The 27,515-nt window shown below is 47.0% G+C and overlaps 1 protein-coding gene across 1 annotated transcript in view; it reads left to right on the top strand.

Moving 5' to 3' along the window:
• Positions 1-27,515, top strand: part of LOC121288020 (delphilin-like) — an 87,301-nt gene that overhangs the window by 16,643 nt on the left and 43,143 nt on the right. Inside the window, exon 6 of the mRNA XM_041206236.1 lies at positions 1,807-1,961. Within this exon, the coding sequence (XP_041062170.1) occupies positions 1,807-1,961 (155 nt within the window). The remainder of the gene's footprint in view (positions 1-1,806; positions 1,962-27,515) is intronic.

Genomic DNA, 27,515 nt, shown 5'->3' on the forward strand with positions numbered 1-27,515 from the left:
TTACTTTTCTCACAGGGTTGTGAATCTGTGGAATTCACTACCTCAGAATGCAGTGGATGCTGGGACACTGAATAAATTTAAGGAGGAGATAGACAGATTTTTTATTAGTAATGGGTTGAAAGGTTATGGGGAGAGGGCGGGAAATTGGAGCTGAGGCCGAAATGAGATCAACCATGATCGTATTGAATGGTGGGGCAGGCTCGAGGGGCTGAATTGCCTACTCCTGTTCCTAGTTTTTATGTTTATCTTGTACTACCTGTGGCTTGTAATGAGATCATCTCATACACCTTGGGGCATGTACAGAGATCAGCTCTCACAATGTGGGGTCTGTACAGAGATCAGAGGCTGGATTTTTGCACCCCGATATGGGCGAGTATGAAGGCAGGTGGTTTGAACTTGTACCATGTGCCAGGGTCCTGGTTTGCAGCACAACACATGTGCCAGTTTCCTGGAGTTGGAATGGGGGTCAACACTTGGCAGGGCTACCTACGTGCACATGGCAGGTAGCCAATTAAGGGGATTATATGGCCTATTGTCAGAGGCCAACAGGAAATTTCCAGTTGGCCTGAGAGCCCCAGAAGGCATCAGGAACTAGGCCAGGTGCCTTGTGGTGGCCTCATGGCAGCAGACGGGGAACCAATGCTTTAGGCAGGCTTTGAGGCCCATCCTGTCTCCCTGTTACAGCTGGAGTAACAGGCCCACACAATGGTCCTGCTGGATGTGAATGCATTGGAAAGAGCAGAGGATATTCACAAGAATGATTCCAGGCATAAAGAACTGTAGCTATGAGGATAGATTGGAGAGGTTGGGACTCTTTTCCTTGGAGAAAAGAAGGCTGAGAGAAGACTTGATAGAGGTATTCAAGATCCTGAGGGGTATGGAGAAGGTAAGTAGTGAGAAACTGTTCCCACTCAAGACAGCATCAAGAACTAGAGAGCACAAATTGAAATTAATTGGCAAAAGGAGTAAATGTGATGTGAGGAAAAAAAATTTCACCCAGAGGGTGGTTGGAGTCTGGATCGAATTTCCTGAAAGGGTAATGGAGGTAGGTTCGATCAAGATATTCAAAAGGGAATTGGATTGCTACCTGGAAAGAAGTAAGATGCAAGGTTACAGAGATAAGGTAGGAGAGTTGGGACTAGGTGAATTGGTCTTTCGGAGAGCCAGTGCAGACTTGATGGGCTGAATGGCTGCCTTCTGCACTGTGAAGATACTGTGCTGCTGATTCCATTTTTTAAAAGTTTAAAAAAGTTGAAAGGGGTGCCTCAAGTTGGAGGTGCTCTCTCTCTCTTAACTAAACTGCAGGTGCTGCTCATTCTGAGCTAGAGGGCTTCATATTGCCCTCAACTTCGAGAGTCCCTCGCCATCTTTAAATGGACGGCGAGGCTGCTCTCTGGCCACTAATTGGCCAATTCAGAGAAAATCACTACCGGATTACTGTTTCCCACACAGTGTGGAGTTGTGACCCACCACTTGACCCCAGCGTGAGGGTCCTGATCCAAAATCCTGCCCCAGTATACACACTGTGGGGCCTGTACAGAGATCAGCTCACACACATTGAGGTCTATACAGCTGTAATGTCCAGGTTCCCATTCACACTATATCCCCAGCAGTTCTACCATCTCTCACCAAATTTATGGCAGGAAGTCTGGAACATTTCCTGCTGGAAGATCAGAACTTAGATCTTTTGTTCCTCTGTTATAATTTTCTGAACCTCTGCAGAAAGCCCCAAAGGCAGAGCTGTCTGCCTGAGCTTTACATGTGTAGGACGAGCTCTGGACTGAATCTCTACTTGTGCTTTCACAGGAACATTGATACTCTGATTGTTGACATCTACCCCGTGCTGGATACACCAGCAAAACAGGTGATCTGGCAGTTCATCTATCAGCTGCTGACATATGAGGAGCAGGAGCATTGTCACCAGAAAATTGCCAGATTCCTGGGATACAAGGCAGCTGCAGGTGAGATGTGCTGATTGGAAAAGGAGAGTGTGCAAGGCTGCCCGAAGAGTGTGACCTGTGGAATCTGAGAAAGAAGTGATTGAGTGCGACCTTCATGGGAGCAAAAAGAGACTGGAACCTTTTGTGTTTCTGGCTGCACTGGATTAAGTAACTGTCAAAAATATCAACTGTCACAGGCGTTCTGTGAGAACTTTCTGGCATTTCACCAATTAGGAGTTTATAGCCCTCAGGTATAAATTCTTGCTGTGTAATGCAATACTTTGCAAAGGCAAAATTCTAACTAACTGAATTAACTCTGTGTCACAGTGCCCATCCACCATCACCACCTCTGCCTGGCTGAATGAGAATGAATCTCTCATTGATTAACTTGTCTCACTTCCTCCAAATAAAAGGTGTGGCCATGGGTACCTGCAAGGACCCTATGCCAGTTTTTTGTGGGGTATGTGGAACATTCCTTGTTTCAGTCCTACTCAGGTCCCCTCACCACAACTCTGTGTCTGGTACAATGATGACTGTATCAGTGCCGCTTCCTGCTCTCATCTGGCACTGTAAGAATTCATCCAATTTTGCATCCAATTTCCACCCTTCTCTCACTTTTACATGGTTATCTCCAACACTTCCCTTCCCTGCCTTTTCTGAAAAGTTTTTGGGAAACGCTATCTACTGATATTCATTACAAGCTTACCAACTCCCACTACTACCTCGACTACATTTCCTCATACCCTGCTTCTTGTAAGAGCTCCATTCTTCCAGTTTCTCCGTCACATCTGTTCTGATGATGCTACCTTCCACAATGGTGCTTCCAACATTTCTTCCCTTTTTCTTAACTGAGGATTCCACCCTCACTCTGGTTGACAAGGCCCTCAACTATGTCCAACCCATTTCCTGCACTTCTGCCCACACCCCTTCCCTTCCCTCCCAGAACCACTTTAGGGTTCCCCTTATCCTCAATTTCTACCCCACCAGCCTTGTATTCAAAGGATCATCCTCCACCCTTTCCACCACCTCCAGCATGATGCCACCTGCAAACACATCTTCCCCTCCCTTCCCCTTTCAGCATTCCAAAGGGACTGTTCCCTTTGCGACACCCTGGTCCACTCCTCTATCACCCCCAACACCTCATCCCCTTTCCATGGAACTGTCACAGGCAATTGCAGGAGGTGTAACAATTGCCCCATTACCTCTTTATTGTCCAAAGCCCCAAACACTCTTTCCAGATGAAGCAGGTATTTACTTGTCCTTCTTTCAATTTAGTATTACTGCTCACAATGTGGCCTCCTGTCAATTGGTTAGAACAGGTGCAGACTGGGTGACTGCTTTGCAGAACACCTCTGCTAAGTCTGCAAGCATGACCCCAAACTTCCAGTCGCTTGCCATTTCAGTTCACCATCTTGCTCTCATGTTCACATTTTTCACCTTGGCCTGCTACAATGTTCCAGTGAAGCCCTACGCAAGCTGGAGGAACAGCACCTCATCATTTGATTAGTTACTTTACAGCCTTCTGGACTGATCATTGAGTTCAACAACTTCAGACCATGAACTCTGTCCTCCATTTTAATTTTTCTTTGCCAAATGCCAGTCTGTATCTTGTTTTTACTTTCAGACTGAGCTGACTTTAGTTCCACTATCAACACCAGCTTTGTTCCTTTACTACAACCATTATCACTCCCTTTGCCTTTTGTTCCATTATATCTTTGGTATTTAATCTCCCCTGCCCTTTGTACCACCTATGTTCCACCTGACCCTCTGTCTTTTTCAACAGCATAAAACCCATCATATTTCTACCCCAAAACAAAAACAGAATTACCTGGAAAAACTCAGCAGGTCTGGCAGCATCGGCGGCGAAGAAAAGAGTTGACGTTTCGAGTCCTCAAGACCCTTCAACAGAACTGAGTGAATCTAAGGAGAGGGGTGAAATATAAGGTGGGGGGAGGGGGTTGGGTATGGGGAGGGAAGTAGGGGTGGGTGGTGTGGTTATAGGGACAAGCAAGCAGTGATAGGAGCAGATAATCAAAAGATGTCACAGACAAAAGAACAAAAGAACACAGAGGCGTTGAAGGTGGCGATATTATCTAAACAAATGTGCTAATTAAGAATGGATGGTAGGGCACTCAAGGTACAGCTCTAGTGAGGATGGGGTGGAAAGGCTAGCAGGGCATAAAAGATTTAAAAATAATGGAAATAGGTGTGAAAAGAAAAATCTATATAAATTATTGGAAAAAACAAAAGGAAGGGGGAAGAAACAGAAAGGGGGTGGGGATGGAGGTGGGAGTTCAAAATCTAAAGTTGTTGAATTCAATATTCAGTCCGGAAGGCTGTAAAGTGCCTAGTCGGAAGTTTGCGTTGGGCTTCACTGGAACAATGCAGCAAGCCAAGGACAGACATGTGGGCAAGAGAAAGAGAGCAGGGTAGAGTGTTAAAATGGCAAGTGACAGGGAGGTTTAGGTCATTCTTGCGGACAGACCGCAGGTGTTCTGCAAAGCGGTCACCCAGTTTACGTTTGGTCTCTCCAATGTAGAGGAGACTGCATTGGGAGCAACGAATGCAGTAGACTAAGTTGGGGGAAATGCAAGTGGAATGCTGCTTCACTTGAAAGGAGTGTTTGGGTCCTTGGACGGTAAGGAGAGAGGAAGTGAAGGGGCAGGTGTTGCATCTTTTGCGTGGGCATGGGGAGGTGCCATAGGTGGGGGTTGAGGATTAGAGGGTGATGGAGGAGTGGACCAGGGTGTCCCGGAATGCCGCAGGGGTGGGGGGGGGGGGGGGGGGGGGGGGGGGCGGCGGGGTGCGGAGGGGGGGGCGGGGGGGGGGGGGGGGGGGGGGGTGATGTGGTGGTGAAGGGAAGATGTGTTTGGTGGTGGCATCATGCTGGAGTTGGCGGAAATGGAGGAGGATGATCCTTTGAATGCGGAGGCTGGTGGGGTAATAAGTGAGGTCGAGGGGGACCCTATCATGTTTCTGGGAGGGAGGGGAAGGCCTGAGGGCAGATGCACGGGTGTTGGGCCGGACACAGTTGAGGGCCCTGTCAACGGTCGTGGGTGGAAAACCTCAGTTAAGGAAGAAGGAGGACATGTCAGAGGAACTGTTTTTGAAGGTAGCATCATCAGAACAGATGCAACGGAGATGAAGGAACTGAGAGAATGGGATGGAATCCTTTCAGGAAGCGGTGTGTGAGGAGCTGTAGTCGAGGTAACTGTGGGAGTCGGTAGGCTTGTAATGGATATTGGTGGACAGTCTATCACCAGAGATTGAGACAGAGAGGTCAAGGAAGCGAAGGGAGGTGTCAGAGATGGACCATGTGAAAATGATGGAGGGGTGGAGATTGGAAGCAAAATTAATAAATTTTTCCAAGTCCCGACGAGAGCATAACGCAGCATCGATGTAATCATCGATGTACCGGAGAAAGAGTTGTGGAAGGGGGCCGGAGTAGGACAAGGAATGTTCCACATAACCCATAAAGAGACAGGCATAGCTGGGGCCCATGCGGGTACCCACAGCCACACCTTTTATTTGGAGGAAGTGAGTAGAGTTGAAGGAGAAATTGTTCAGTGTGAGAACAAGTTCAGCCAGACAGAGGAGAGTAGTGGTGGATGGGGATTGTTCGGGCCTCTGTTCGAGGAAGAAGCTAAGGGCCCTCAGACCATCCTGGTGGGGGATGGAGGTGTAGAGGGATTGGACGTCCATCATTTTCACGTGGTCCATCTCTGACACCTCCCTTCCCTTCCTAGACCTCTCTGTCTCAATCTCTGGTGATAGACTGTCGTCCAATATCCATTAGAAGCCTACTGACTCCCACAGCTACCTCGACTACAGCTCCTCACACCCCATTTCCTGTAAGGACTCCATCCCATTCTCTCAGTTCTTTCACCTCCATTGCATCTGTTCTGAAAGATGCCACTTTCAAAAACAGTTCCTCTGACATGTCTTCCTTCTTCCTTAACCGAGATTTTCCACCCACGGTCGTTGTCAGGGCCCTCAACTGTGTCCGGCCCATCTCCCGCGCATCTACCCTCATGCCTTCTCCTCCCTCCCAGAAACATGATAGGGTCCCCCTTGTTCTCACTTATCACCCCACCAGCCTCCGCATTCAAAGGATCATCCTTTGCCATTTCCGCCAACTCCAGCATGATGCCACCACCAAACACATCTTCCCTTCACCCCCCACTGTTGGCATTCCATAGGGATCGTTCCCTCCAGGGCACCCTGGTCCACTCCTCCATCACCCCCTACTCCTCAACCCCCACCTATGGCACCTCCCCATGCCCACGCAAAAGATGCAACACCTGCCCCTTCACTTCCTCTCTCCTCACTGTCCAAGGACCCAAACACTCCTTTCAAGTGAAGCAGCATTCCACTTGCATTTCCCCCAACTTAGTCTACTGCATTCGTTGCTCCCAATGCGGTCTCCTCTACATTGGAGACACCAAACATAAACTGGGCGACCGCTTTGCAGAACACCTGCGGTCTGTCCGCAAGAATGACCCAAACCTCCATGTCGCTTGCCATTTCAACACTCCACCCTGCTCTCTTGCCCACATGTCTGTCCTTGGCTTGCTGCATTGTTCCAGTGAAGCCCAACGCAAACTGGAGGAACAGCACCTCATCTTCCGACTAGGCACCTTACAGCCTTCCTGACTGAATATTGAATTCAACAACTTTAGATCTTGAACTCCCTCCTCCATCCCCACCCCCTTTCTGTTTCTTCCCCCTTCCTTTTGTTTTTTCCAATAATTTATATAGATTTTTTTTTCCCACCTATTTCCATTATTTTTAAATCTTTTATGCCCTGCTAGCCTTTCCACCCCACCCCCATTAGAGCTGTACCTTGAGTGCCCTGCCTTCTATTCTTAATTAGCACATTTGTTTAGATAATATCACCACCTTCAACGCCTCTGTGTTCTTTTGTTCTTTTGTCTGTGACATCATTTCATTATCTTCTCCTATCACTGCTTCCTTGTCCCTACAACAACACCACGCCCCCCCCCCCCAACTTCTATCCCCCCACCCAACCCCCTCCCCCCACCTTATATTTCACCTCTCTCCTTAGATTCACTCAGTTCTGTTGATGGGTCATGAGGACACAAAACGTCAACTCTTTCCTACTCCGCCGATGCTGCCAGACCTGCTGAGTTTTTCCAGGTAATTCTGTTTTTGTTTTGGATTTCCAGCATCCGCAGATTTTCGTTTTTAACATTTCTACCCCTCTTCAGTTCTAAAAACAAGTCATATTGGACTTGAAACATTAAATCTGTTTCTCTCTCCAAATCTGCCAAGTTATTCCAGCAATTTTGGTTTCTATCAGTGCATCATTCCAGTGTTCGTCTTCTCTGTCATTAATCCTGTGATTTCTCACTCACACTGACCAGTCCATGTGATCTCTCACTCTTACTGACCGGTTTGTGTGGTCCCTCACTCACATGGACCAGTTTCTATGTCTTGATTTGTTTGCACCATGTCAACTGTGTTATCTTGTTTAAAATTCTGGAGGGAATGATAGTTTGCTTTTGATTTTTACAATCAGTGTGTTTAAAATGCATCTATTCTGTTGATCACAACTCATGACCACTTTTGATTCTCTTTCTGCTGCAGAATCTGGTGAAGGTGAGCTGATATCTGAAGGGCCTCGTCGTAACTCTGTCAGAACCTCATCGGTCTATCATGGCAGTGTGCGTCTTCGTGCTTCAAAAGAATCCACGACAGGTATAAGTATTTTATGGGTGTGATTTAGTGAAGGATGTATCCTTGTTTGGTAATCTAGTACATGTAACAATTTGTTCAGAGATCCCTTCTTTTGATCACTGTCCAGTGACCCAAGCTGGAACATATATGTACGGATATTGGATGAGGACAGAATAAGACTCAGTTATGATTTCTCCTGCAGCTGAATTTCCTAATGGCACTTATTTGCCTTTCTTCACACATTAAACACATGGATCAGGTACAGAGTTAGTGTGCTTGAACTCAACAAGAATAAGCACTTTCAGGAAAGGAGAGCTAAGTGGAGAAAACCTTTTCAGTAAATATTGATTGAACTAATAATACATGTTTAGCAGGAAGCTAGTCCATAGCTGCAAGATGAGTGTGTTTAATGTTTACTAGTTATTGTCCTGCAACTCAGTTTCATTTGTCTTGATCAACTCTTATTGCTTTCTAATATAACATCTCCTTCAGGTTTATACAGATGAATCATTGCTGGGCTCAAGACCTGTTCTGCCCACTGTGGGAAGATTCTATTTAATTTTTTTGTATGAATATAATCTATAAATTCTCTTTTCCATATTGTAATCTGTTGACTGCCTGCTTCAAATCATCAATCTGAAAAGATGACATCAATAGAGTGGGCATCTGAACGCTAAAATAGCGGGCCTTGAAATTTCTGGATTAGGGGAGGATGTAAGTTCAGCAAATGCACTTCTGTGGGACCAGGAATTTCAGAGTTACGCCAGTCAAGTCTCACAGAATTTCCCTTCAGTTTTAGGTTGTGCTGAAGTTCCAGTCTTTACAGCCATATATAGTTAGTAAAGCATGACATCACCCATCCATGGAAAGGGGCGAGGCCAGGACTTTGCCAGGTATGAGCGTCGGTTAAAGGAATGATATGGCACCTCCTTGCAGCTCTCTTTACTTACCCAGTAAAAAATGGCAGAGCTTCCCAACTATCCAGGAGTTTCCTAATGGTGCAGCGAACAGGTTGGAGGTAACCATTGCTGACAGTAACTTTATTCATAAACTGTGACAATGTGATATGTTATTATGTGAAAAATGAAGAAAGACTTACTTTTATATAAAGATTTTGGCAACCTCAGACATCCCAACGTGCTTTCCAGTCAATGAAATACTTTTGAAGTTACTGTTGTAATGTGGGAAATACAGCAAGCAATTTGCACACAAGGTCCTACAAACAGCAATGCAATAATGATGAGATAATCTGTTTGAGATGTTGGTTGAGCGGGAAATATTTTTCAAAATAGTACTAAGGGATCTTTTGTGTCCATCCATGTAATATCAATAAGGAAATCCTAATTTGCCAGTCCATATGAATTATTTCTCCATATGAATTATTTCTGCACTGCCTCAGAACTGCGCTGTGAGTGTTCACCGGGATTATTGTGCTCAAGGCTCTGGAACTACAACTGACCTTCAAACACTAATTATTACCACTTAAGGAGTCACGTGACTTTCTGGGTCCTGGAAAATGAGATCTGCACCAATGTCATTGCAAAAGGTCCCACTTCATCATGAGAGGCACCTTGCTTGTGCTACAATTTCACCGGGAAAGAGGAAAAAAGAAAGCCTACTGTTTATCTCTTGATTTAGGGCATGGCATGTATGCGTAACATTGTCTCACTGAAGAAAGAGAATGAGACAGCAGCATTGAGCTTATCAGATGGCCATGCTTGAGAGCAGGGCCAGGAAGAGGAATCATGGGTCCTGGTGCTTCTCCTGTTTCCAGGCCCCTGCAAACAGCAGAATGACATTACATGGATTGGTCCCCTTTTTGTGAATCTTGCTAAGTGCAAATTGGATATCAGAATTCCCTACATAACAATGTCGACTTCAAAAGTACTTCAGTAGGCACTCTATAAGTGCAAGGTTATTTCTATTTACAATTTTTACAAAACACACTTGGAGAACAAAGTTAGGTAACTGTCTAGCAGGAAATGTAAATACAGCATCAACTTCAAATCCAATTATCAACAAGGAACACAACTGAACAACTGTATTAATTCTGGGAAATGTAGCACAAGGGTGTTTGGTATAGCAAAGGTTAATGTTAGACTGGGAAAACAGTACTGCCCACTTTATGATTTACAGAATCAAACGATAGTGGACTGAGTACGCTAGTAGTCTAGAAGAAGCGAGCATGAGGACAGCACCTACTAAGGGCTGTAGTTTGGAGATGTACATAGTTATGTGTTACCAATAAACACTTAGGGTGGAATTGTCCAAATCAGATGAGGAGCCTCTGGACTCAGTCATACCTCAGTTGCTGGAGCTGCAAAGACAAGCTTGGGAACATCAGGAATGGATGTCTGCTGCACTCCTCGGATTGCAAGGCACAATGGAGGAGTCCGTCTGCCTTCAGCTTGAGGTGATAGTAGTGGCATGCCAATGCACCTAGGTCAACACTGGTAGGAAGGCAGCCGCCATGGAGGTCTTGGTCCAAGACATAGGTCCTGCACTGCTGCATGGGCTGAGCTCTATCACTGACCTCCAACAGTGTCAATGTGAGATGGGTGCAAGGCAGCTCGATCTCACTCCAGCTTCCCCTTCTCCACAAAGAGTCAGCTAGGGGCCTTCGGGCACCCATAGGGAGAAGGACCAGTAGCTCGACAGCTGGGGCCATCCACTCAGGTGATTCTGCGAATGTCCAGCCAATCCAAACCACCTCTTCCTGTGACCCCCATAGCTCCAGTTCAACAGGCCAAGGAGGGTGCAGCTGGCCCAAAGGACACCCAAAGTAAGCTGGGGCCCTCCAAGTCTTGGCTCTCCAGAGCACATCCGCCAAGGTCATCACACACATGGCATAGCAGTCAGCAGGCTGCCTCCACCTCTGCTGTGGATGTTGGTGAGCACCAAGACGTAGCAGCAGGAGTAGGAAGGTTAAGAAGATGTAGTTGCACAGTGTGGGCACAGGTGTTAATACGTTATGTACATAATGTTCACTATTGTAAATAACTCCAAGAATATCCCTTTGCCTAATGCTCCTCGTTATGAAGAGCAGTGTTTGTGTCACTCAGATGTGAAACCTTGGTTCCTGCATAATACAAAGACAAGTGTCCCAGTCCAGGGCCTCTTCCCTGTGCTGTGTGTAACCTACAGACCAAAGTAATGGTCTGGCTTCACACTCACTGGACACATTAGTGATGCCTGTACCACAGCGGTGCTTGTCATTGCTGCCAGAATGTCGTGGGCAGGTGTCACAGAGCTCCATCAATCTCTCTGGGTGCTCTCAGTACCTTTGAGATGGGGCTGCCCGCCCCCCCCCCCAAAATTTCTTCAGCATCTGTGACCTGTGACAGTGTGCTTCTGAAGGGGACAGGTGCTGAAGGCTGACAATAGATCAGGTGCATTTAAAGTTTCACAGTTGCGTCTCCATGATATGACCTTGATCACAGAACGCAAGCAAGAACCCCTCAGCCAGATGGGAGTCAGGCATTGACAGAGACAATGTGAAGATCTATGGAGTGTCCTCACTGCATGTCGTCGTCATCCTCCTGGAATCTAGTGACTATTAGGGCCTCCGCTGCATCTCCATGAAATGAGCCTGAGCGCTGAGAGTATCTGTGCTGCCATCAGCCACATAGGAGTCAAACGTTCACAGATGCAAGGTGAGGATGTCAGGACTGTCCTCATTGTATCTCATCATTATCTTACATGAATCTTGCAGCTATGAGGGCCTCCTGAGCGCACCTGCTTTGTCTGGCCAGTGTGATGGCCTCATTGTTCGCATCCTCGCCTTCGAGGACCTCGTTACCATCACCCGCTTTGACGTCCTCCCCCCGTTGCAGTGCCAGGTTGTAGAGCACGCAGCAAGCTATGATGATGCGCAACACCTTCAGTGAACTGTATTGCAGTGCTCCACCAGACTTGTCAAGGCACCTGGAACATCATCGTCAAAATGCCTATCATTTTTTCCACCAAATTCCGGGTCACGGCATGAACCTCATAATACTGTTGTTCTACTACAGTCTGAGGCCACCACATTGGCGTTAACAGCCAAGTCTTTTGTGGATAGCCCTTGTTCTTGAGGAGCCAACCCTGCAGCTTCTCTGGACCCTGGAAGATGTCAAGGATCTGATATCTGTTAAGGATGTAGGAGTCATGGACGCTCCTTGGGAATCGTGTGCAGGAGTCATGGATGCTCCCTGGGAATCGTGTGCAGACCTGCAGGATGCACTTGTGGGGGGGGTCACACACCAGCTGAACATTCAGCGAGTGGAAGCCCTTGTGGTTGACAGGTGACTGCTTGTTGCCACATGAATTCAGTCAATAGAACCCTGCACCTGTGGAAAACCTGGGCTCTACATAAATCCCAGAGGTCTTGGTTCCTGGCTTTCCTGATCCCAGGCGAAATGCACAAAGTTGTGTGCCTTCGCGAAGATGGTGTCTGTGACCTCCTGGATGCGTTTGTGCGTGGAGGCTTGCGAGATCCGCACAGGTCACCTGTGGAGCTCTGGAAGGAGTCACTGGCATAAAAATTGAGTACTGCGGTCACTTACAGGTCCATTGGTAGTGGATGCCCTTCATGTTCCCGTGGCGCCAAATCCTGCAGCAAGTGGCTTATGTGACTGACCAGTTCCCTAGACATGCACAGTCTTTGGTGACACTGGTTCTCAGTCATCTGCAGGAATGACAAGCGCTGTCTATAGACCTTGGGTCTAGCTAGGTGCCTACAAGCTATGGTTCACTGAGGATCTTCAGCTGCGTGCACAGCAGGCCCTGCCATCTCTTCATCTTGAAATAGGTGCTCCTCTCTTTGCTGAGCCAGGCACCTCTGCTGCACTCTTCTTCACTGCTATCTATAAGCCATGAGACATGCAGCTAAATCACCACGCTTCATGATCCTGAAGTTCTCCTCCTGGTTTAGTACATGTGCCCGAAGAACCTTTCTTGGTTAAATCTGAAGGCCCCTTCATGCATGCAGGAGAGTGCTAGCCACCAACAGTGTGTAGTGTGCTCATTGGCTGTCCAAAACCCTGCCCGCCTCTGCCCCACTCCACTTGACCGATTGGTGGAATCTTCAGCCACTGGACTGCATGCTTTGCTCTCAGCTCAGGGGCAGGCATTCTCCTAACCTGCACTGCAAGGCTGCGCTGTTAGCTTGAACCATGGGGGATACTGGCCCAAACCTTAATAAAGATATTGCAAGAGGCTGTGTGTGCCTCCACCAGTGACTGAGCCATGCCCACCTTTCACAAGGGGAATCTACAACTTTCCCAGTCGTCCAGTTGTTCTGCTGCCCCCTAAAACGCACATTAATTGCCAGTCTGTGTCTGAGGGGTGAAAGATTCTGGAGCATTTGGTGGCCCTTTCATGCTTTTGCACTGCTTGACTGGGCAGAAAATCATCTGAGGCCTGATTCCATGTCAATGGAGCTGCAGCTGAACGGTCTCAGCTGTGGAAGAATGCTCACTTTTGACAAATTTTTCATAGTGCATGGCCACTTCCCTCAGCCCCCTATCCTGGCATGTGCTTGAGTACTTCCTTCAGTCTGCATTGCCCACCACCACCCCCCTCTCCTGTCCTAACCTGCACAAAAGCCCTTGCCTAGGCACTGCAATGAAAACCAGCCTGGAAAAAGAGACTTGCCTGTGCCCATCATGAATGTGCGGCACCTTTTCCTTGATGTCCTATGGGCAATGCTCATGCATGAGGTTGTGTGCACTCACCTGCGAATTCCCCTTGATGTTCAGGTCACCAGGTGCACGCCTTTTAAAGGCAGTTGTGAAGCACACCATTCTGAAGTCATGCCAACAAGGGCACTAAATTTGACATGGGGGAATGATTCCAGTGAGCGGTGTTTATAAGATACTAAAGTATTAAAGTTAAGTTCCTGACATGTGGCGGCGGCAGACAAGGCCTGCCATTGACAGGTGGAGCGGACGATCGCAAACTGGTTTCACAATGGCGTGAAACCGATTTTTGGTCTTCTCGCCATATTGTCCCCCTCCACCCGCCATGACACCCACCGCCAATGGTTCTGGACAATTCCACCCTTAATGTTCAACCACACAAGCTTCCAGACCTCTTTGTGCGACACTGAACAAACAAACTTACAACAGGAAAAGTAACCTGAAAACTATCTATACATAGGACATAGCTTGGAAAAGAATGCCTGTATCCCTGAATCCTTACTCATAATTCTTCAGATTATCTAAATCACTTCTTTACAAATAGAGTCTTGTATCATTGCCAAGAATTGGTTTTGCCAACAGAGGAACTTAAGTTAGTTTCCCTCCATATACAATTACATATTTAGTTGGCAGTTTGTCTTTGAATTGCCACATGTTTAAAACGTCAGTATTCTGCCCCTCTTGGCTTACACATTATAACTGTGTATTGGGACTGTTGAATCCCAGTTCATCCGTGGTTAGCACATGCAGCTGCCTGGCAGTTTGGAGGCCAGCTGATCTCCGGTTAGCACACAGTTGCCCAGGCAGGTTGGGGGCCGGGTGATCCCTGGATAGTGGGCAGTTGACCTCAGATTGTTGAAAACCAGCTGATCCCAGCTCACAGGCACTTGTCCTCCATTGAGTTGAAAAGGCTGTTGGCACTGAATGCTGGTTCATCTGCTGCTAGTGATTGGAGGCAGTAATCCCAGATTGGCTCCCAGATTGAGCATTATGAGTCATGATATTATTGTTAATGACTCCACCATGGTGAAATTTGTGCTTTGTCATGTCATTGCTGTGTGTAATTGTGAAAATCCAGTGAAGGCACTGGCTCAGCTAGGTTTCAAGCCTATTGGGGTAAAATTGAATTAGGTTAACATAATCTTTGTATACATGTTTGAATTCCTAATCTCCCAGAAGACCCACCCAGAATGAAGTAGGCCTTAAGTACGCGGGAAATATGTGCAGAATTGTAGCTAAACTGTTGATTAAGAAACTAAGAGACAGTAGCTGACTTCAAACTTTTATTGTAAAAACAGAAATTAAACAATGCAAGAGTCAACTGAAAGAAGCACGTTTTTACAAAATCAAACACTTTGGCCAGAATTTTGAGGTCGGCGGGCCCGAGAGTGGCCGGGAAATGGCCTGCCACCTGCAGTTGGCCCCTGATCATGATTTCATGCTGGCGGGCCAATTAAGGCCCACCCAGCGTGAAATGCAGCTCCTTACTAGTCAGGAAGAGGCAGCGGGAGTAGGTGCCTGTCATGTGCCAAGTCCAATGGCGACCCAGCGACCGGTTTAAAAACAGCACAGGCAGCCCATAGAAGGCTGCCACAGAAGAACGTTTCCTCTGTCAATATTTAAGTTATGGAGCCAAGTGTGGCTGGACATGGCAGGCGGGAGTGCAGGCCGGGTGGGCACTCTGCCCCTCACTTTTTGGATGAGTGCCTTGTGGTCCTCCTGGAGGAGGTGGCTGCCAGGAGGGGTACCCTTGTCCCCAGAGATGGGAGGAGAAGGCCACCGCATCTTTCAAAGAGGGCATGCGAGGAAGTTGCAGTACTGGTGAGCAGCCATGACATGGTGCGGCACACGTGGGTGCAGTGCTGGATGACGTTCAGTGACCTGCTGCACCTAGGAGAGGTGAGTACTGTGTTGGCACGGGTCAGTGTGCAAAAGTGTTAAGGTGTGACCATCCCCCTGTGGACCTCAGGGGCGCTACAGCCTGACTGTTAACTGTCAGTGATGATGGAGCTGGCCAAGGGAGTGTGCCTTGGCTGCTTGGACTGAGTGCCTTGCAGCTCGAGGGCCGTGATTCAAATGTGCCCTGTGATGTGTTCCTCAGCTGGGGTTGGCAGGTTGCAATGGCACTGCAGGTACAGAGTGGACTAATCAATGCTCCTCTGTTCTTTCAGGAGAAGAGAAGCCATAACCAGTTGGAGAGGTCATGGACAGGTGGAGGCCCACCCAACCTGCTACTGCTCACCAGGTTCAAGCAGGATGTCCTGGAACTGAAGAGCTGGCACACTCCATGTGCAACCAGGCGTGGAGAGGCTGAGGTGCGAAACGAAGGTAAGAGCGCAGTGCACAGAGGTAACAGCTTTGGATTGTGCAACCATTCTAGTGTAGTCTCTTCATTGATGGGAGCCTCAAACCTGGAGTCTCCATTGATCATTGAAAGATGTTGGCACCGCGATGCAGATCTCCATTGTCTCACCAGGGTGCCTGGCATGCATAGTGACAGAGTGATGACCTTGACATGTCTTTGTTCTCCCTTTTAGATTCACCAGCAGTACTTGCTCTTTGGATCCCAAAGGGCCACCCTTGATGCCGGAGGACCACCGGGCTTCGTTTGTACCTGCGTCACACCTGCTCCCTGAACCAGGCACTAGCGCAGATACCAGCACTTCAGTGGGCATTAGATCGGCGGCTAGAATGTCGTTGCACATTGGTGAGGGCACTTCACACTCACTTGAGGTGCAGGTGAAGGCAGAGAGTGCCAAGGGCGCCAGCAGTCAGAGGACTGCTGGGGACCAGGACAATGCTCAGTTGAAGGCTGATGATGATGAGCCTCTAGAGTCATCCATTAGGCGGCAGATGCTGGATGTACAGCAGGATGTACGGGGGGGTGATCTGCTGGAGACCCATGAGGGTCTGTGTGCTATGGTCTCATTTGTGGAGGAGTCCATGTGAAGAACAAGCACTGCGTTGACCCTCATGGCCGAGTGCACTGCCTCCTCCATTGAGAGAGTGGTGACTCTCGTTGAAAGGCAACTCCAGGGACAGAATCAGGGGTTCCTGGGGTTGTGCTCAGACGGGGAAACCCTCAGACAGGCAATTACCTCAGGTGGTCAGTGTCAGTGTGGGAGGTGGATGAGGCACCCAGCTAGGTGCTGTCCATTAATGGTGAGCAAAGAGGACCAGAGTGACCTTATGTTGGTGTACAAGCTGCTTGTCTCTGTGAGCTCCTCTCAGGGCACTCTGGATGATGGCAACATCTCCTCTGCCCCTCTGCCAGTGACTGTCGCATCTGATGAGGCTGCGATGATTGCAGAGATTCCAGCCATGGCACTGCCACTCACTCCCAGGTGGGGCCAGCACAGGCTCCACTGGCCAGAGGACAACCGCCAAGGTCATTAAGGCTAACAAGGCAGCAGAGTCAGCAGGTTGTCTCCAATGTCGGTGCCAGCGAAAGGGGAGAAGCATCAAAATGTAGCACTTGGAAACGTAAGTTAAAAGCATCATGAGCATAAAAGGGAGAGTTCATGGGTGATTTTCTGTTCATTTATGTTTGGTTTATATGTCTGCTGGTGTGGACATCAACACCAGTAATGGTAATGCCATTATGCTTTCAATGTGACAATAACATTAAATCTGCTTTGGTTCTGATGGCCTGAGTATGCTTCACCTTTTTTCTTCTCTGGTGCAGGGCATGCCAGTATGTAATGCTGGACGTGAGTGGCTCAGTACTTTATTGCACAGGCACTGAGTGCTTTTTCGGTTCTAATGAAAGGGTCATTTCAGATGTCCAGGATGGAAGTGGCAGCCCTGGCATGAGGCGATAGCCTAGTTGAAGGAGCGTTGGATCAAGGCATCCATGCCTCCCTGGAGGTTACCAAAGTCTACCTCCACACCCTCAGTGTTCTCCTCACTGTTCTCCTCTTCTGACTCACCACTGGATTCATCATTTGTGGCCTGTGCAGCTGCGTCAAGATCCTCTTCCTCTAGTGGGTTACCCCTTGCCAGTACCAGATTGTGGAGGGTGCAGCATGCAACCGCTATCAGTTACAACCGCTCTAGGGGGTATTGTAGTGCACCCCCTGAATGGTCCAGGCATTGGAAGCGCATCTTGAGAAGACTATGGTCCTCTTTACCACCACCCTTGTGGAGGCATGACTCATATTGTAATGCTGCTCTGCCTCTGTTCTTGGATGGCAGAGAGGCGTCATGAGCCACCTTTTCAATGGATAGCCCTTGCCACCCAGTAGCCATCCATCCAGTCGGGCTGGAGCACTGAACAGCCTCAGCACCTGGGAGTGTCTCAGGATGTAAGGGGTCATGGGAGCTGCCAGAGTACCTTGCACAGACTTGCAGAAAATGCATCCTGTGGTCACACACTATCTGCATGTTCATGAAATGGAATCCCTTCCTGTGAACCAATGCACCTGGCTGACCCACTGGTGCCTTGATGGTCACATGTGTACAGTCAATGGTATCCTGAACGTGCGGGAACCCAACAATTGCTGCAAAGCCTCTGTCTTGCTCAGCCTGGCTGGCCTCATCCGTATGGTAAAAAAATAAAGGTCAGTACCCACCTGAACAGAGCTTCTGTCACCAGCTTGATGCAACAATGGACAGCTGATTGGGAGACTCCATACAGATTCTCCACTGACCCCTGGAAAGAGCCGGAGGCATAGAAGTTAGCAACCATGACCTTCAGAGCCACTGGCATGGGGTGTCCACCCACACAGTCTGAGCTGATCTCAGGCCCAATCATCTGGGAAATGGAGGTCATGGTCTCCCTTGAGAGGTGGAGCCTCCTTCGGCCTTGCACCTTGGATTTATTGAGGTAGTTGCATCACCACCTGTAAACCCTGGCAGCAGGGAGTGGCGTTTTCTGCGGCCCTTTCACCTTGGACTTTCTGCTGGCCTTGTACCCCTTGTACCTGCACCTCTCCTTCCACAGGTCCTTCCCCTGGAAGCTGCATTGGGACACCTGGCCTCCTCTCCCTTCTGCCCCTCTCTTCCTCCACAGAAGAGGTGACACCAGTGGAGACCACAATCCCTATTACCAGAGTAACAGAAGGTTGTTTGATAACTGGAAGGGTTTGCACGGTCTGAATCCTCCGAGGACATTTCAAATGCCAATAAGTCTTGAAATGAAGCCTGGAAGTGCTAAGAATGAAGCCCCAAACAGAGATGAAGCTGACAAGTTCCAATAAGCAACCAACAGCAAACTACCTCCAAAACTCCTCACTGCTCACACTGGCAATGCTGCTGACCCTTTTTATCCCGTCCTTGGATGAGGTTTTTGAAATTGTCGGCTGCCTGCCTGCCCATTTTGCCCATGCGACGAGTGCATAGTTGCATAAGCAACATAAAATCTAGCTTAATTGCCTTTTTAATTGCTTTAACTGGCCTCATAATTGATGGCAGGTGCAGCTCTAACTCCAGTTCACACCCGCCGAGTGAAATATTGCATGAGTGCGCGATGACATTGGGACACTCACCTGACGTCATCACGTGCTATTTTACGCTTGAGCATGTAGGGTGTGTGCCCGCATGCTGAGCGAAAAATTCTGCCCTTTATTTACAAAATGAAAATATATCTAATGCCCATGAAATCCATTTTCTTGTTCAGATTCTGATTTGACTCTGTCCTGGAGTTTCTCAATGCCCCAGATGCTAACAGCAAGGGATTTTACAATTTTGTCCACTGGCCTTGGACTGAGCCCCACAGCTATTCCAAGATCTGAACTTCATCCAGCAATTAAACATGTAGGCAAAATAAGGGCAGCGAGTTATTAAACATCTAAAAAAAACAAGATAAAAATCATATACTCCATTAAGGTTCATATTGCAGTCAGTGCTGTTGTAACTCTTTCGAGTACAAACACGTTTCCATCTGTTCCTATTCAGATGAAGTTTCAGTGCTGTTGTATTACACACGCAGTTAAGCCCCGGATGATGAGAATCATTTAAGATTAATTACCTTCCCATCAATGGGTTGTAGACATTTGCGGCTGTGCCTCCAGGTTCCAGAAGCATTTGGGGGTGGCTTGACCCTACTGTTGCTGTGCCTCCAGGTGCTGCTTCTCAAACTGCAATACTAGAAAATCATTTGTGCCATTCTCCCACCCAATGCTGCTTTGAGAGAAAGGGAAGACAGACAGACAAGTTACCTGACTCTGGCAGTGCATGACAGCACATTTTCCAGCTTTGTTTTGTGCCTCGAGTACCTCCGACCTGTGGTGTAGGGCTCTCCCCTTCTCCTCCTCAATCATCTGCTGTAGAGCTGCCTCCCTTTCCTCAGCCATGCCACTTTCTGCTGCAACTTTGCAATCTTCCCTTGCGTGTTTTCACAGCTCAAGGGAGTCAAGAGCAACAGTAGAGATGCCTAACGACCGTGCGGGACTTTATGAATCTGGCCATGCAGGCTGAGTCCCACAGCTAATTACGGGTGTTCTAAGAACAGAGAAAAATACAGATCAAATCCAGTAACAAAAAAAAATTTCTAATGCCAGTTATGCAGCACTGTTCCAAAATTTCAAACTCGCAATAGATTCTCTCCCTATGGGGAGGACTTTCCCCTCGTTGGGCAGGAGAGTCCAGGAGCTGCTGCGCAACAGTCTGCCACCCGCGATCAGGCCCTGACCGCGATCTCACACTGATTGGCCAATTAACAGCCAGCCAGAGTGAAACACGTGCAGATAACCTCAGTGTTGCTGTGGTGGGGGTGGGAGGAGCGCGCAAGCTGAAGTGTGCGTATGCACATGGATGTACTCAATGAAAGCTCCCTGAAGGCACAAAGCTGCCTCAGGGAGCTGAAGATTTTTAACCTGAAAAATAAAGAATTCAAAAATAAGGAAATCATGTCCCCACATGTGGCTCTGTCACATGAACAGGGACATATGGAAAATTTTTATTTTTTTAATTTACTTTACGAGACTTCATCCATCCGTGCATGAAGTTTCATTAAAAATGCAAAAGCCGCCTAACCTATTCCCCCGCCCGCCAACTGAACGGTTGGACGGGCAGCAAAAAATTCAATTTAATTAATTGATTAAAGGCCTTAATAGGCCTCAATTGTTGGCTGGCATACTGCCACCTCTCGCGTGCGCCGAGTGAAATATCGTGACAGTACGCAATGACCTCGTGACACTCGCCCAACGTCGCTGCACACTATTTTACTCCCAATCGGTTCGACTGCATGCCCGCCTGTGGGATGAAAAATCCTGCCCTATATTTCTCAACAAATTTATGTAAAGTAAATAAAAATGAGTTTCTTAACTGCCCAGCAATACATGCCTTCAGAACTTTAGGGATTATTGATTGCTGAAATGTTTCCCTCTCTGAGCAGACACCATATGGATGGCTTCTTGTAGGCTGCAGATTTGAACTGGCCACCCCTGCTGAGTGCCATTCACAACAACCAATCAGATTTCAGCTTTGCTGAGGTCTGGGCAATCAGCATGAAGCAGGGGCGGGGTCTTCGATTTTGAGATTTGGGGGCAGGGTCAGGAACTGGCGCCAAAATCTCTGTGAGCCAATGAGGTTCCTCCAATTGGAAACCACTTCCTGTATGGTTCCAGTGTACGAAGAGGAGGCCTTAATGTCAGCGCCATATTACTTCACAATGATCACACTGAATAAAATCAAATGCTGAACTTCTTGGTGGGCCCCGGCTACCCTCAAGTCTCCGCCACTTGCTGGCTCTTCCCTGCTTGGCCCCACCTCTTGCCCTTTTCTCCCTGGCTCTCCACGCGTTGCCCTGTTTGCCACTTTCAGGCCAGCTCCCACCCCTAATACTTCTCCAGGTTCCACCACCCCTTCTCCTGCAATCTCCGTGTCCCCGCCGCTTCTCTCCACAGTTCTCGCTGTGCACATTGGCACGCAACCCGCGTTTGGGCGCCCCGAGACCTCAGGCCTCCGATCAATCGCACCACCAAGTGAATGAGTGTGTGAGGATGAGTGATTGAGGCTGAGTGAGGCCTAATGGGCGTGAGAGTGAGTGCGACTGAGGGTTGGGTGAGTGAATGGGGTGAGAGTGAGGATGTGTGTGAGGGAGAGAGAGTGGGTGAGGGTGCCCAGGTGCAGTAGGCCCATTAAGGGGACTTCACTAGAGTGATGGGGGTTCCGCCACCTCCAGCTCTTCCACTCCACCACCACCTCCTCTTCTTCCTCGCCGCCACCTGAACTACCCCCTCTTCCTCTCCACTACATCCTCCACCTCCTCTTCTCCATCAATCTTGTCCTGACTCTCCCTATTGACCAGCTTTCAGTAACATTACGCAGCATGTCAGTCACTAGCTGGTTGCTTCCCAAAGTCGATTAGCCTGTGTGGTTGCTTTCCAAAGCTGACTAGCCTCAGTCCCCAGTCCTATTCCCATATTTGTGAAGCTGATAATTGTTCAGCTGCCAAAAACTCACATTTAAAATGTATAGAGACACATTGGAGTCCCAGCGTGGCCCTGTCGGGGCATAGGGCATGATCGACTTCAGCCAATCCTCAGTTCAAGCTCCCTTCCAACTGGGCGATGCCTAAAGTCGGCTGACAAAATCAGGGGCGAAATGCTTTCTGGTTGCTCTGGTTGAACCCAGGTACATGCAGGTTATTCTGGTTAGGATGTGACCTGGTTAAAGTTGTTTTTTCCCTTCCTTTATATATGAAAAGCAAAGCAGCCTACATCTATAAAGGCAAATGATGCATTTACACAGGAGTGTCCAACCAGTAATGTAAACCTGGTTGTCTCTTGCCTGAGTAGCTGGTCTGTTCAAAGTGGAATGGATGTTTAATAAAAACAAAAGGTAGCTATTGCCTCCGTGTGACTCAGCAGAGTGAGCTGTACTTCACATTCTCCAGTTACAAGACAGTTATTAAAGTTCCTGTTGGAACTTAACCTAAGACCTTTTGTTCCATGGCTGCCGCTCCTAAGGAGATCGATATTGAATAAACCATAATATGAGTGAGTACAACACACATTCCTCCATCTCTCAGCCATTTAGGCAGTTTCCTACAGAGAGAAAGCTTGTAATTAAGATAGAGCAAGCTACCAAGGGCTTAATTTCACAGACGGGCGCATTGCTCTCCCCCTCCACCCCAAAAGTCAGATGTCAGCCTACAAAATGGGACTCACAAATAAAGCCCACCCTGAAGCAATAATGCCTCTGCTGGCAGCTAAACAGGCTGAAAGTGACACTTCTGCACCATCTGATTGGCCAGCAGCTCTAGCAGTCCCAGCACCACCAGAACTGAGTAGTGGGCACTGCTGGGAGCACAAGCACCTCCACAAAGAAGAGAAGATGGATTTTGGGCCTTTTCGGGCAGGGAGGGATTGGGCAGACCAGGGAGAGAAGGGTGGGGGGAGGGACAAATTCGGGGTAACATCTTAGAGGGTTGCCCCCGATGTGCAAAGGGCACCACTGAATGCTGTGTCCCCACTTTCTTCCTTTACAAAAAGTTTTTCAAAAGCAGGTTCCTCACTCCTGCCTGCATGCCAACCATTTTATGGCATGGGCAGCATGAATATGGGTCACCTGGCTTGGCATCAAGCTCAATTACCCACCAGTTATTTATTTAAAAATGCTGAGTGGGCTGTCAGTTTCTGCACCTGCCCACCCACCGTTTTATGGTGATCAGTTAGGGGTAGGTGGGAAGGCAGTGGCCTTGCTACCCCTCTTATTTTACGTGTCCCCACTTGCTGGAAACATGCATAGTTGGGGGCTGTAAAGTCCAGTCCCATGTCAGATCTCATCTGGTTCAAGCTTACTAAGCAGCAGTAAGCAACCACACACTGTAAATCCCCCTGTCTTCTGAACCTAAAATAATATCAACTGAAAGAATCAGCAGTCATTAGGAAAGTTGGGGAGAAAATGTAAAAACAACATTCCACACCCAGGTGTTGTTCTTTGTTGTAACCCTGTCTTTTCATTTTTTTAGCTCACCAAACCTCCTATAGCCTCTTGCTGCTGATTTTCTCACCTCCTTTATTACAATTTATTTGGTACTCATCACATATTTTCTCCCCATCCTTTGTCTTAATTGACCTGAAATTATGGGCAACAGAAATCAGATTAGATATAGCACCAGAAAATGCTTGAAAAGCACGGCATGCTCCTTAACAACAGTAACATACAGGAAATAAACAGGCTAATATCTTGGATAGGAGACTTTCTCCACTATCCTTTCAATTCTCATTCAGATACTGTTGCACTTGCTGTGTATTTCCAACATGTTCATAGATGAAACATATTGGCCAGACATTCCCCAGACACAGTTGCTCATCTGGACTATATCTGCTCCTTGGTGTTACTTTGTTTGGAGCTCTGTCTGAGTTCTGAGTCTGAATTTATTACACCCTCAGTCTGAGATTAGAGTTATCACTCTACCTGAGATTAGGTTTGTTTCTCTCTTTGAGGTTGCGTTTATTACTCTATCTGAGGTTGTGTTTATTACTCTCTCTATTTGAGTTTGGGTTTAATTCAACCTCTGCTAAAGTTGGATTTGTTGCTCTCTATTTCAGGTTAGGTTTGTTAATCTCGATTAGGGGTTGGGTTTGTCATGCTATGTAGTACACACAAGATGAGAAAAGGTGATCAGACAAATATGCACTGCTCTGCTTCTTGTTGGACTCATCCTGTGTTCTTACTCTGTCCATCTATAGAGGCAACAGATACATGGACCTAGAATCAAAGAATCATATACCACAGGAAGCCATTCAGCCCATTGTGTCTGTGCTGGTTCTTTGAAAGAGCTATCCAATTTCTCTTTTTCAAGCATATATCAAATTCCCCGTTGAATTGGCTGCAGGGAATATATCCAATTGCAGCTAATTCAGGATACTTCTATGAAAAAAATCCTTTCTCGAGCAAGTCCAAGGCAAACTCCAATCCATTGGTTATTACCCAAATTCTTACCTTCCATCTGCATGATCTCCAGTAGGTTACCAAGAATATGTCTAACACCTTCTCGCAGGATTGCAAGGAATGAGTCCACCCAATCATCCACAAGTTGCTATTTCACAGGTTGATCTCTATAGATAAACCTTCATAAGACCCAACTTAATTTTCTGCTTTCCTAATTAAACTGGTGGCTCATGTTTTACAAAGCATTAGTCCACCTGCTTGTTACTTAAGCCCCTAAGCCCCTTAGACTCCTTTTAAGTCTGCCTCTCCAACAAATGCAAACCTGAAGCACAAAGTTTATTTCAATGCCCTTAGACCAGGCATAATTTTGTTGCACATAGATGAAGTCTCACCTGCAAAACTTCATTTAACTATTATTGTCACCCTAGTTTTATAATGAACAGTCTGGGCAATGCAAGTCCAAGACCCTGACGGCTTTGGTTTTAATACCATCGTATAGTCTGCCTTTTATATGGACTCAGACTCTGGAATCTCCAGCAATTAAAGACTAATCTCCAGGACACTGCTGTGAACAATGCTTGAGAGGAAAAAAACACAGGGGCATTAAAAATTGTGCATTTAAAAAAACTTTTTGAAAATTTTTGTTTACTAGTACTAAAAATATTGGACATGGGAGAAAAGGCTATTCTCCCGACATTCAGGAATCATCGGACAATGAAGAGTTAATTTGCTTGTAAATTGGCGTAGGAAGCTTGTAAAGATAGACCAATGGTAGGAATGTGGGGACAGAGCAGTTGGAGGTCAGAGGTCCTGTGAGGACAGCTTCAGGAATATGTCCAGATAGAGTTGGCAATCCTATCAGAGATTGAAATTGGGCTTATTACTTTCCTTGTATTTAAGGTTTGATTTATTACACTGAGTTTGGGATTTTTCTTTTTTAGATTGAGTTTGCTTTCTTTAAATTAGAATTTACATTTGTTATTCTTTCTGAGATTGGGTCTGTTGCTCTATATATATTTGGGTTTGTTATTACTGAGTTTGTTCCTCTTTCTTCGTGATTCATTATGGTACTCTTAGTTTGAGAATAGTTGACTGTCCATGTTTGAGGTTGGGTTTAGAGTTGACTTGCTGAATTCCAGCGTATGTGATAAAAGGCAGATTGTTTTATGGTAATGAGGTAATGGGATCCTGTCTGCCTCTCCCAGATTTGGTAATTAAAGTGATTTATGTTAAGGGAAGAATGTATCACTGCTCATTTTAAATAGAAAAATATACCTTGGAGCTCAGCCAGAAAAGCAATTTATGGAGGAATTCAAGAGGCCTTGTGAATCATCAGCTCCTGTTATCTGACAGCACAGATCTGGGTCTCTATAGTAATTTGAAGGAATACTGAGAGCTCTATTCAAGGCATAGGTGATATTCTCAGAGGCTTGATTCACATTGTGACTACAAAACCAGACTTGCAGTCATGTTTCTTGCTCCTGCTGTGCACTTTTGAGAAATCATTGACATACTTCACACCCCTCAATACAACACCGTCTGTATATACTCTACACCCCTCACTGTAACACTGCCAATTTACTATGACTTGTAAACCCGGGTGTATATGATTTTTATTTGCAGGAGGTCCTGGGGATGTTGGGGATCCGTATATGCGCCTTACCCCTGGAGAGCGACAAGCAGGAGATGGTACCTCCCTCCCTGAGACACCCAACCTGAGAAAGGTGAGTGCTCATATTTCAATGTATTTTCAGCCACTCTTCCTGTGAAGCATTTCCCATATTACACAGCCTCATCCCATTGAAACATTCCCATAAATTGTGCGCCCTCCTGACCAGCTGCACCCCAGCCTGTGTTAACACCATCTGTCACACACCTCCCATAATTCACTTCTGCCTATCACTTAACCCTCTCTATTGTTTATCCTCCCCTAAAGCACAACCCTATATCACACTCCTCATTATTTCTATTTCTTAGTCCTTCTTCCATTCACTCTTCCCTATCAATTAACCCCACCCCCTTTTACTCACTTTTCTTATCATTTACTTTCTCCGTTCTATCATTCACCATCTCCATCAACCATTCAGCCCTCCATGGCACTCATCCTTTACATTGCTTGCCCCTGCCTGTTGTAATCCTGATAGAAGCTTTTAACCTCAGTACAAACTAATTTTGACAGTAACTCAGTGCCGACCTTAGTCAGTTTTAATATTTTGTGCTGATGGTTAAAATCTGATCAGAGGCCAGGGTTTCATCAAATGTCTCAGGCCCTGACCTTTGGCCTTGTTGACCACCCCATCTTCCTCCAAACCAAATCCTCTCTTCTGTTGTTCAGCTGGGTGGGACTTGACTCCATTCTTATCTATCTAATCGTTGACAGATTATCACTTGTAATGGTTTCTCTTCCCACTCCCACATTGTTGCCTCTGGTGCCTCTCAGGGATCTGTGCTTGGCCCCCTCCTATTTCTCATCGACATGCTGCCCCTCCGCAACATAATTTAAAAGCACAGCATCAGTTTTCACATGAACGAGAACGACACCCAGCTCAACATCCCCACCATCTCTCTCGACTCCTGCAATGTTGCTAAGCTATCAGGCAGCTTATCCGACATCTGGCACTGGATGAGCAGAAATTTCCTCCATTTAATTATTTGGAAGAGCCAAGCCAATGTTTTCGGTCCCAGCTCCAAACTCCATTCCCCTGGCTGCCGACTCCATCCCTCTCCCTGGCAACCATCTAAAATTAAACCAGTCTGTTCACAACCTTGGTGGTATTATATTTGACCCTGCAGTGAGCTTCCGATGACATATTCACACCATCACCAAGTCTGCCTATTTCCACCTCCATAACACTGCCCATTTTTGCCTATGCCTTAGGTAATTTGCTGTCACTTAAACCCTCATTTGTGCCTGTATTATCTCTAGACTTGGCTATTCCAATGCAATCCTGTCTGGTGTCCCACATTCTACACTCTGTAAACTTGAGGCCATCCAAAACTCTGCTGCCCTTGTCTAACTTACACCAAGTTCCTTTCACAAGTTACTCCTGTGCTGACTGACCTACATTGGCTCATGGTCAAGCAACATCATGATTTAAAAATTTTCATTCTTGTTTTCAAATCCCTCCATGTCCTCACCCCTCTCTATCTCTCCACCAGCCCCACAACCCTCTGAGATATTTGTGTTCATCTAATTCTAGCCTCTTGTGTCTCTCCGATTTTAATCACTCCAAAATTTGTGGCTGTGCCTTCATTGTTTAGGTTCAGTGCTCTGAAATTCCCTCCCTACACTTCAACTATCTACCTTAACCACTTTCTTCTGTTGAAACACTCCTTAAAACCTACTTCTTGGACCAAA

This window comes from Carcharodon carcharias, chromosome 15, assembly GCF_017639515.1.
Source record: "Carcharodon carcharias isolate sCarCar2 chromosome 15, sCarCar2.pri, whole genome shotgun sequence".
NCBI lineage: Eukaryota > Metazoa > Chordata > Chondrichthyes > Lamniformes > Lamnidae > Carcharodon > Carcharodon carcharias.